Here is a 10714-nt window from a genome sequence, read left to right as displayed (position 1 = left end):
AGAGCGTGCTCCTCGTCGTACTGTTGTCAGTGAGCTGTCACCCTGTGATTGGTTCATGGGCTGCTTTGGTCAGATCTTGTCTATTTTGTCCATACCTTGGCAGGTATAGTACAAAAGATCCTCCAGAAGCGTACGGACTAGCTCATTTGGGCGGGAGTATTCCCGCCTTGCTCATTCCGTGACGTGGTGACATTACTGAATTATTGAGAGTTAGTGCCTTGTGCGTGTAGCCTTGCTATTAGTGCGGGTAGCCTTCCCTGATGGCTTGTATCCGCAGCTGCGGGAACAGGCGGGCTACTTCACCATTGAGAGGCTTTTCCTGCGGGAACAGCTGGCGTACTGCGCGTAAGGTCTTCATCTCTCTGAGCATGGTGGGTCCTGCGGATCCAGTTGGTCTCTGCGCAGACGTCCCTCTCCAAGGTGAGTCTTGCGGGTCCAACTGGGCTCTGCTGGGACCTACCTCTTCAGTGCTAGCATTCTACTTGACGGTGATTGGAATGCGAAAATTTCTAATTTTGAGATGTCAACTGATATCTATAACTGCGCTCACGAACATCTAGATGATCATAGTCGCTACTCAATTGGATACGTTGATCCTAAGTACCAAAAAGATGTCTATATCTCAAGTGAACGCTTGGATATATATTCACTCGGTGTGATTTTATTAGAATTGTTATGCGGGAGAGTGTCGTGGGCCGAGGGATGTGAAGATCACTCTCAGTCGTTAGGCCCCTTAGCTGTTAGACAGTACTACAAGCAAAACACAAACCTTGATGAGATGATATTTAAGGGTATAAAGGAACAAATCGTGCCAAAATCATTGAGTACATTTGTTTTTGCTGCCATTAACTGCTTAGACTGTTACAGTAGGTTTCTCTCAAAGGCAACTACTTTGGTTAAAGAACTGAAGGAGGCATTGGAATTCCAAGTAAGTTTTCATATTTTTACTGTACTTGGTGCATTTGCACCGCAACTTTAACATGTATTAAATATATAGCTCAAAACATATCAACATATAATTGAAACAATATGGTTTTGTCAAATATCAGCTTGAAAATATTCTGTAATTAAAAGGTAAAATTAGAATCAATTCTTAAGATAAGCTGGGATGTGCTTTTTATTTTCTTGAAAGCTTATTTTTTAGTTTCTGTTGAATGTATTCTTTGCTATAAAGTAAGAAAAAATGGCTCAAATGTCAAAATGAAAACAAATATAGTTTTAATATATTACTTATGATATAGGAGGATTATGAAATATGGGAGCCCAAGTTGCCTAAAGACTACAAAGAAATCATCCATGCGTCAAAAACTCCGAAGCTCCGTGACACTAGCGAAGTAAAAAAGAATCTCTACCACATGTTCTCTAAGGGAATCCTGCTTGAAGATGGCAAAGTGGTAACCAACTCTCTCTCAATATCGTTTCTCAATTCTCTTAAACAAAGTGGATATCTAAATACTAGTTTAACAGTCTCAATGGATAGATGTTCAAAATTCATACATGCATTTACACATGATAAAGTTTGGGTTCAATTCAGTACTTTGTTTCATATGTAGTTTTTTTCACTTGGCTGTAATGGAGAAAGAAATGAAATGATATCGGAAAGAACGTTTTTGTACAAAAACCGTATGTCACAAAAATGGCGACATGTTCATGATTCAAGGTTCGTATCTCTTTCTGTGTGTTTTTTTGTTTAAAAACATGTCCTGTTTACTCCTAGTTCACATGCAAAATTGCGGTTTTTATATTTGTGCAACTGTGTATCATTTTATATAAATTATTGGACTTCAAATTGCTATGTAGAACATGAAAGTAGATAGAAGAATGTAAATGTGTGTGGTTTTTTTGGGAGTCTGCAGGTTTCTGAAAGCAGCTAAGATGTATGATGCCTCAAAGCTAAAGATCCAAATCAAGATAACAACTCGGTTTTTATCTCCCGGCATCAATTATGGGGCTTATATCATCTTCAAAATTTGTGATACAAGAAAATTTTCAAGTAAACCAAGGTATGTGAACCTAAAGTACACAAAGGGGAGCGAGAACTTACATGCATATTTTGCAACATGGAGAGACGACAAGTGGATGATGACTGAATTGTGCCGATTTTTATGTCACAAGAAAGATACTCATTTTGAGGTTCTGCTTGAAAGCTTTTCACAATACTATTGTGGATACGGTCCCATCTATATTGAAGGCATTGAATTTCGAGTCATTGACAATGTAAGTATTAAAAATACCTTATAGCTAGCTTCCTTCCTAGCTCTTTATGTATTAAAGCATATGTACAATGGGACATGTATATTTGTAACAGTTTTATAACATGTGTTTTTATTTCATACAAACAGATAAAAAATGAAGACACGGACAAAGTCCGACAAATTCTAAAATCAAACACAAACAACGAACAGGTAAGTGGCTCTCAGAAAATGCTAAAGAGCTTTTATTATGATAAAAAGTTATATATGTCATCTAATATTATAACCATTTGATGAACAGTTATCACCCCTAAACGAAGTCAGTGGAAAGAAACATCTTATGCTTTCAGCAAAGGAAGTCTTGTACGACTCGTCTAACACGAAGCATTTTCATTTGCAACCCTCATCCGAGTCAAGGTTTGCTTTTTAAGCAAATTAATTATGGCTTTTAATTCTAATTGTTTATATATATATACACGGAATATAACTTTACTATGATGTATCACCATACGTGCAGATTTCAAGAGGTGATTGAACTCTTACCACGACAAGTATTTCGTAACAATTGCAAAATTCAAAGTCAAATGTTGTCACAAGATGCAGAATATTTGTGTTACCTTGTTTTCAAGCTTTCGGAAAAATGTCATGGGCTGCATTGTCCAGTGAAAGTTCGAAATCTACTCCACCGAAACAACAAACAGGCTGAAATTATTTATATTAGATCCCCAGAAGCATGGAATTTACATGAAAACAATAGTGTCCCAGAACAAAGGGAAGATGGATGGATGGAGGTTAAAGTTTGGAAATTCAACTCAAGTCATCAACTTAAAAATGATTGTATTCCGGTGAATCTAAAGCTCATAGCTTATGAGGGAACTATGTATGGCCTTATTCTTTGTGGGCTTGAGTTTTGGCCTATGTAACTTTCTATCTTTTTTTTTTACTTTTAGAGTTTTAGTATTTGCATAACTTCTTGTTGCATGTAAAGGCTCATTTCCGTGTAGTACTGAAAACTTCATTCAAAAGTCAATTTACTACAACAGTAGAATGTAAATTGTTATGTGACACACCAGAAATCATACCCATATGGTTTTATACAACCCATATGAGTCATACGGTCGGTACCTAGTCATACAGCCCGTACGGCGCCCAGATCTGTCCAGATTATGTTTCATTAGTCAGGAGCTGCCAACACATTCTATGACTAGCCATTTTCTGGTTATTGGTTAGGTTCATATACGCGGGTTACCTTCAACGAGAGGTATAAACATTTTAAGCGCAGGATTTGGTTAAAATTATGAGGTAGTTAGTATTGTGTGTTGAATGGGTTGAGTTCACGTCACGGTAATGCATAATATTTAGTCAAGTGAGTGTTAAAGTAAGCTCGACTCTAAGATGAGAATGAGATGGATATAAAGTCATTGAATAGATATGGTTTTATAAGAATATGAATAAGGCCGAAAGAGTGAGAAGTTGGGATGACATAACGAGTGTCTGCTTTAAGAGAACATGGGTGAAGCATAATGGTGCCCCCATGTACCCTTTCGTCGAAGCTTCACCACTAAGAGAAAGGCCAAGATGACTCGTTAAATTCTAAATTGGATAATCAATTCAACTATTCAAGATTTTGACTTAGATTTTGCCAAATATTGTCCTCCATGCTTCCAACAGTAACTTAATATTTCTACGATCTCAAAAGGAGTTGAATATAATCCAAACGAAATTGCAATAATAAAGTCCTCAACTAGTAATAAGATTAAAATCTCAAAACAATTACTAATAATTATTTTCCAATCACAAGTTCATTCTCCCAAAGTCAACGCGGAGACTTTTGAAACAAATGGTACATACTTTACTTATCCAAAATAAAAACACAAGATTAGCAACACTTACTACCTTAAATAGACATACAAAATTAACAGCAATTATTGAAGATCATGACATTAAAATCCAAAAAAACACACAATCATTTGTTGTCAACATGATTAGCATCTCCTTCCGAAGCAGGGGTGGTACCAGTCACTTTAACGGTCTCAACCGTTGACTTTTTGGCACGACGATCCACATCTTGGATTGATGGAGGCTTGTTTTGTTCTTGATCAATGGATCGTTGGAACGATACCGGCTTGTTGTTACGGATATTACTGTTGGAGTTAGAGGCTGAAGAGCCAGGTTTCCATGTGGCTGAGAAAGATGGAGGTCCAGACATTGTGAAAGATATGTTGGATGTGATTTCAAAGTGGTCTATTTATTAAGGAATAGATACACACATCTACCAGTTATGCTGGCCCATAGGTTCCTTCCTACCTTGTTACATGAAATTTCTTAGTCTTTTAATATTGCATCTCTATTTTATTTTGTATTAATTTTATTTTATGTTTTGTTAGTTTTGTGAACCCACGCGTGTTTACACTATGACATGAAACTACGGAGTATTAATCTTTTCAACATATTTTGTCTTTACATTTTATTATTTTTATGTGTATTGTAAAATTAACTTTTGTTAGTCGAGGACCGTTGAGAACAAATAAGTTAAAATATTAGACCGTTAGCAGCCAATTCATTAGTTGGGACCAACATTGACCAAAAGATAATCGTTAAGATTAATAAAACCAATACACCTTTACAATAATAGTCATATGCTTATTAGTTTATTTCTTGTTAATGCAATTGGTATTAAAGGAGCACCCAACAGTTTCAAGTGAAGTTGAAGGAAAATCATCCAACCGTTGGAAGGTAAATTAACTTTTTTTAGACAGTGTTTGGGATGCGGGAATGAGAGGGAGACTATAATGGACCATTGAGGGATTTAAAAAAAATTGGCATTTGGTTGGTCAATTGAATTAAAAACTCCAATTTCATTCCATCCACCCCTTTGTTGTTTCTTCTTTTTTTTTTATTTTATTCCACTCCTTTCACCCTGCATCACCTCCACCACCACCAACAATCTCCCCGGAAAATCGCCACCACTAGACGCCAACCACCATCACTGCCATCGCACACCACCATTGCCACTCACTGCCATTTTATTTTATCACTTGTCTTTTCTAGCTTACCAAACAGCACAAATTAATGCTTTATTCTATTCCCACATAGTAACCAAACATCTCAATGGAATGGTAAAGATCTATTTCATTCATTTGTCCATTTTATTCCCTCATTCATTCCATTACCCCATACATGGAAAAAAGAAAATTTGTTTATTTTGTTCAACTTAAACTTATTAGACATTTAGCTATTTGTTACCTTAATTAGATTGATTTAGTTTCTTGTTGTAAATGTTAGTTTCTAAGGTATTATCTAGCACTCACATATTGTGCTCTAACCTTATTCGTTTAGAATGGTAATTATTTTTGCCAAATTAAGTACCCTTATAAGTTGATACTATATTAAGCACTTATAAGTTTGGCACACACTTTTTATTTTAACGCCTTTATATTAACCACGAAATAATGGTAAGGGTTTGCAAAATTGATGTTCTTTTGCTTAAAACGCAATGTTGCAGGGAAAAAACTTGGAACACTTAAAGATCCCACTCATTGATATAGTGCTGGCCACCAAGAATTTTACCAAAAGATACCTTGGGTCAGGCACATATGGTAAGGTGTATAGAGCAGAACTTGAGCTACCAATAGAAGAGAAAGGAGAACTTTCCAGGAAATGGAGAACTGTAGCTATTAAATGTATAAGAGCAGACAAGCATGGAAAAGAAGGGTTCATAGCTGAAATTAAATTACTTACTAGTTGTAAGCATGACAATATAGTCCCTCTACTTGGCTTTTGTGATGAAAGTAATGAGATGATCCTTGTCTACGAGCATGCTTCTAATGGTAGTCTTGATAATTATTTGGGAAACACTAATAGCTCGACTAACCTTACTTGGGTGCAACGTATAAAGATTTGCATCGACATTGCACGTGGGTTGAACTACCTCCACACAAGGGTGGAGGATGAACAAAGGATAGTTCACCGCGACATAAAAAGTGACAATATTTTGTTGGGAAAAATTGGGTTGCGAAGATTGCTGACTTTGGACTATCAAGATTCCACCATAACAGTGAACTATCAAAAAGTCTCTATACAGAAAAGGTTGCAGGCACGAAAGAGTATTTGTGTCCAGAATATATGAAGACTGGAAGGTTGAAAAAAGCAATAGATATTTACTCTTTTGGGGTTGTTTTATTTGAGATCTTGTTTGGAAAGCTTGCCAATGATCCAATTTACACCGCAGAGGATGAATACGGAATTGCACAGGTTGCACGACGGCGTTTTGAAGAGAAAACAATACATGAAATGGTAGATCCTAAAATAATGGAAGAAGTAGATGAACTCGCATCTACTCTACATAAAGGACCCAATCAAGATTCTTTGAGAACAATTTTGGAAATTGCATATAGATGTGTGGCAATAACTCAAGACGAACGTCCCATGGCGAATAATATCCTTGAGGAGCTTCAGAAAGCATCATCATTTCAAGTAAGTTTATGCATTTCTATCAGTTATAGCAACTTAAAATTGGTTGGTTTTATTGTCAACGATCCTCTCTATATGTATATGTCATGTATATAGAGGACGAGGTTCATTTCACAATTTCAGAACTCCTTGCTAATTTAGAAACTTAACCAATAATTTATTTTTTATTATTTTAAATATTGATAATATATGAAAGTAGTTTTGTCATTTATTATATGAGTTATACACACACACATTACTTAACCTATTTTTAAGTTGAGAACTGCATTAGCATTAGTACTTGCCTACTTGGGGCTTTATAGAAATAGTTGGAAAGAGAAAGAAGTGTTCATACAACAAACATTTTTAGACTTTTCTTCCAAAAGGTTGGCAAAGTTTGGGGATCTTGTTTGAACAGAAGAACAAATAAATATATAAGCACAACAACGAACTTAATATACTCAAGAAATATATATAAAGTTGATTTGTGTGTTTAATGACCCGCAGGAAAACAGTAAGGACACCCTCCAAATGTCATTTGAAGAAATTAAATTGGCCACAGAAAACTTCCATCGCGAGAATATGATTGGAGGAGGAGGATTTGGAAGGGTATTTAAGGGAGAAGTTATACGCGGTAATCAACTTACTATAGTTGTTGCAAAAAGGCTGGATAGGAGTCAAGGTCAGGGAGAACATCATTTCTTGACAGAGCTGGAAATCCTTTTTGAGTATAAACATGAAAATATCATAGGTCTTGAAGGCTATTGTATCGAAAATGATGAAAAAATCATTGTTTATGAGCACGCGTCTAATAGAAGTCTTGATATACATCTTAACAACATAAGTCTTACATGGACTAAAAGACTCAAAATATGCATTGATGTTGCGAGAGGACTGGCTTTTCTTCATGGAGGTGCTCCAACAAAAGAGATGGTGATACATAGGGACATCAAAAGTGCCAACATTCTACTAAATGCAGATTGGAAGGCAAAAATTTCCGATTTTGGGTTATCTGCAATAACCGCAATAGATCAGGAAGTCATCAGCATGCTTGTAGGCACAATTGGCTATGTTGACCCTGTATATGAGATTTCAGGTTTCTTCACTGAAAAATCTGACATTTACTCGCTGGGAGTAGTTTTAACTGAGATATTGTCTGGGCAATTGTTAGTGCCAAGTGCAAAGGATTATGATCAGCAACATGTAAGCACGATCCTAAAGCACGTCCATGAAGAAGGAAAGCTTGGCTTGATCGTGTTTGACGGATAAAGGAACAAATTGCTCCGGAATCATTGTCTGCATTTCAAGTGATTGCTAGTCAATGCTTGGATAGTGTTAGAAAGAAACGGCCAAGAGCAGAAGAGGTGTTGGAATTTCAAGTACGTTTTCATAATTATACAAATGTGGCATCCGTATATCAAAACTATTATATGTAAATCAAAAGGTAGCAATAACTAAAAACAAGATAAAAGTAAGGTGTCTAGTTTGTTTAGAATCCTTGTTTTGGATATTCCATAGTTGAAAAACGTTTAGTTTATGGCATCAAAATATGAGTTTTACTTATTTAACTAATATAATTTGCAGGAGGATTATGAGATATGGGGCCCTAAATTGCCTAAAGACTATGAGGAGATAATTAAACTGTCAAAGTTATCAGGGATATACTCTACAACAAAGAAGAAAGATCTTTACAATATGTTCTCCAAGGGAATCCTACTTCATGATGACAAAGTGGTATTTGCCATTTCTCATATTTCATTTCTTTTGGCTTTTGTGTTTTCTGTATTCCATGTTCCTTTTCCTTTCAAAAAAATTATTAAAAGATCACACATTTTTTGTGTGTATTGGTTAACTTAATAATTACCCTCATATTTTTCAGACAACATGTCAAACTAGTTTCAAGTTCTTTCGGTTTTATTACACTGTTATCTTAAGATAATATGCTATTATCACGAGGGATGGTCCAAACCATACATGCTTTTACTCTTGATACACATTGAGCTTAATACGTTTGTTTTGCATAACAGTGGTTTTCACTCGGAAGTAGTGGCGGAAAGAATGAAATGATATCATCAACAAAGTTTTCATATGTAAACCGTAGTCTACATAAGTGGAAAGCCGTCCCAGAATCAAGGTTTCTCACTCTCTATGTTACACACACTCTGTATGTTTGTGTGGCCATACACCTCACAAGATAAATTAGTATTTAGTGACTTGTTTTCTCATAGCTTATGGGTTAATCATAGAAAAAAATATATCACTAAATAGTAAATACTAAAGTTGAATGTATCATTTATTAAATTTTACAACATTGGAAGAATACTAAAACTTGAATGGTTTTTGAGTTAGAAAAAGGTCTGAACTTTGCTGGAACAGTGAAAAAACTTGGTTACTATTAGATGCCAGGCTATGACTAAATTAGGCTTTTATAATCTTCTAATGCATGCAGGTTTAAAAAAGTAGCGGAGATGTTAGATATATCGAATCTAATGATCAAAATCAAGACAAGACCTCAACTTTTATCTCGAGATACCGTTTATGGGGTCCATTTAGTCTTCAAATTTTCTGATTCAATAAAATTTTCAACTAAACCTATGTATGTAAACCTTAAGTACACAAAGGAGAGTGAAACCTCACATGCATATTTTGCAAAATGGAGAGACAACGAGTGGATGATGATTGAGTTGTGGAGATTCTTAAATCACAAGGAAGATCCCGGTTTTAAGTTTATAATAGAGAGCTTCTCACCATACGATTGTGGTGATTGTCCCATCTATGTTGAAGGCCTTGAGTTTAGAGCAATTGATGATGCAAGTTTCTAAACACCTTTTCCATTCTTGTACTATTTCCTTTGGTAATACTTTATTGTAGATATAATTAACATAACACGGCGTTACAATTTTTGTACAGGTGAAGCATGAAGAAGTCAATAAGGTGCAGGAAGTCCAACAAGCCTTGAAATCAAACTTGAATGTGGATCAGGAGCAACCATTGTCAACTAATTCTGAAAATACATTTAAAAAATCTATTGACTACGCGAATGAGAGGGTACTATTTTTTATTGCTAACAAACTCATCTTTAGGGATATTAAAAAAGAAAAGAAAACTATAAGTTCTCAACAACTCAAAACCTTTGATGAACAGTTTGCACTAAATGAAGTTAATGGGAAGAAACATTTGATGCTTTCGGTGAAGGAAGCTCTGCACAACTTCTCTAATGTGAAGCTTTTTACTTCAAAGCCATCATCTCAGTCCAGGTTAATTCTCAAACTAACTTCTTTATGTTTCTCATTGACCTCCATTTTTTGGTCAACGAAGCTTATCAAATTTTCCAATTTCCAAGCTTGCTCATGAAAAATCAGCTTTGATCATGTTATTTTAAGAAATTTTCATTTCTTGAGTCTAATTACTTTATTTTTAAGAAGTATGTAATGAACTAATCACATGATATATCATAATTGCAGATTCCAAGAGGTGATTGAACTTTTACCACAGCACATATTTCGTATCAATTGCACAATTGAAAGTCAAATGTTGTCACAAGATACAGTTTATGCGTGTTACCTTGTATTCAAGCTTTCAGAAACATGTGACGGGTTGCATTGTCCGGTGAAAGTACGAGATTTATTCCAGCAAGGGAACAAAGAGTCAGAAATTCTTAACTTTATTTCCCCAAGTCCATGGAATATACATGACATTACTCGAGTTCCACAACAAAGGGAAGATGGATGGATGGAGGTTAATGTCTGGAAATTCAACTCAAATCAACTTAAAAATGATTGTATTCTTGTGAATTTGAAATTCACAAGTTACGAAGGAACTATGTCTGGTCTTATTGTATGTGGGGCCGAGTTTCGGCCAATTTAAGGACACGTTAATACTGAGGCCTAACACTTTGAACCTTGTACATAGAATGCGGTTTTGTATATCATTATTAATGCTTATAGTCATAATTATAAACAAAATGTACATAAAAAATAAATATTTACATAATACATGTAGAACTCTGTTCATCCATTATTCTGCAGGTTGCTCATTGCTGTTAAGTACAAGGTAGTTAATTCTGTTAC

At 35.3% G+C, this 10714-nt stretch overlaps 4 protein-coding genes across 4 annotated transcripts; all 4 read left to right on the top strand.

The window, feature by feature from the left end:
- The first annotated feature begins 472 nt into the window (after positions 1-472).
- Positions 473-3115, top strand: LOC143622920 (uncharacterized). Its single transcript, XM_077093925.1, has 6 exons — positions 473-1394; positions 1554-1660; positions 1857-2217; positions 2343-2405; positions 2494-2609; positions 2710-3115. The coding sequence occupies exons 1-6, from the start codon at positions 1356-1358 to the stop codon at positions 3113-3115; spliced, it is 1092 nt and encodes a 363-aa protein (XP_076950040.1). The 5' UTR covers positions 473-1355.
- LOC143622921 (nodulation receptor kinase-like) lies at positions 521-979 on the top strand. The gene has a single exon (XM_077093926.1). The coding sequence runs from the start codon at positions 521-523 to the stop codon at positions 977-979; it is 459 nt and encodes a 152-aa protein (XP_076950041.1).
- Positions 3116-6108: 2993 nt separating the features above from the next.
- LOC143623037 (putative serine/threonine-protein kinase PBL26) lies at positions 6109-8011 on the top strand. Its single transcript, XM_077094046.1, has 2 exons — positions 6109-6668; positions 7152-8011. The coding sequence occupies exons 1-2, from the start codon at positions 6318-6320 to the stop codon at positions 7911-7913; spliced, it is 1113 nt and encodes a 370-aa protein (XP_076950161.1). The 5' UTR covers positions 6109-6317; the 3' UTR covers positions 7914-8011.
- Positions 8012-8542: 531 nt separating this feature from the next.
- LOC143623038 (uncharacterized) lies at positions 8543-10511 on the top strand. The gene is made up of 5 exons (XM_077094047.1): positions 8543-8778; positions 9094-9454; positions 9555-9692; positions 9789-9901; positions 10109-10511. The coding sequence occupies exons 1-5, from the start codon at positions 8708-8710 to the stop codon at positions 10509-10511; spliced, it is 1086 nt and encodes a 361-aa protein (XP_076950162.1). The 5' UTR covers positions 8543-8707.
- Positions 10512-10714: the final 203 nt, after the last annotated feature.

The sequence above is a fragment of the Bidens hawaiensis genome, unplaced genomic scaffold, assembly GCF_021521415.1.
Source record: "Bidens hawaiensis isolate Kalapana, Puna unplaced genomic scaffold, B.hawaiensis_p1.1 tig00003244_1, whole genome shotgun sequence".
NCBI classification, from domain to species: domain Eukaryota; kingdom Viridiplantae; phylum Streptophyta; class Magnoliopsida; order Asterales; family Asteraceae; genus Bidens; species Bidens hawaiensis.
Note: the sequence above shows the minus strand (reverse complement) of the source record. Positions and strands in the feature narration are given on the sequence as shown.

What these genes read in the sequence shown, in the direction of transcription:
- LOC143622921 (XM_077093926.1), top strand. Translation starts at nt 521, where the DNA reads ATGTCAACTGATATCTATAACTGCGCTCACGAACATCTAGATGATCAT.
- LOC143622920 (XM_077093925.1), top strand. Translation starts at nt 1,356, where the DNA reads ATGTTCTCTAAGGGAATCCTGCTTGAAGATGGCAAAGTG. An exon ending in TGCTTGAAGATGGCAAAGTG is followed by an intron (nt 1,395 to 1,553) that starts GTAACCAACTCT and finishes TTTCATATGTAG; the next exon opens with TTTTTTTCACTTGGCTGTAA. An exon ending in CAAACACAAACAACGAACAG is followed by an intron (nt 2,406 to 2,493) that starts GTAAGTGGCTCT and finishes TTTGATGAACAG; the next exon opens with TTATCACCCCTAAACGAAGT.
- LOC143623037 (XM_077094046.1), top strand. Translation starts at nt 6,318, where the DNA reads ATGAAGACTGGAAGGTTGAAAAAAGCAATAGATATTTACTCTTTTGGG. An exon ending in AGAAAGCATCATCATTTCAA is followed by an intron (nt 6,669 to 7,151) that starts GTAAGTTTATGC and finishes AATGACCCGCAG; the next exon opens with GAAAACAGTAAGGACACCCT.
- LOC143623038 (XM_077094047.1), top strand. Translation starts at nt 8,708, where the DNA reads ATGATATCATCAACAAAGTTTTCATATGTAAACCGTAGTCTACATAAG. An exon ending in AAAGCCGTCCCAGAATCAAG is followed by an intron (nt 8,779 to 9,093) that starts GTTTCTCACTCT and finishes TAATGCATGCAG; the next exon opens with GTTTAAAAAAGTAGCGGAGA. An exon ending in AAGCCATCATCTCAGTCCAG is followed by an intron (nt 9,902 to 10,108) that starts GTTAATTCTCAA and finishes TCATAATTGCAG; the next exon opens with ATTCCAAGAGGTGATTGAAC.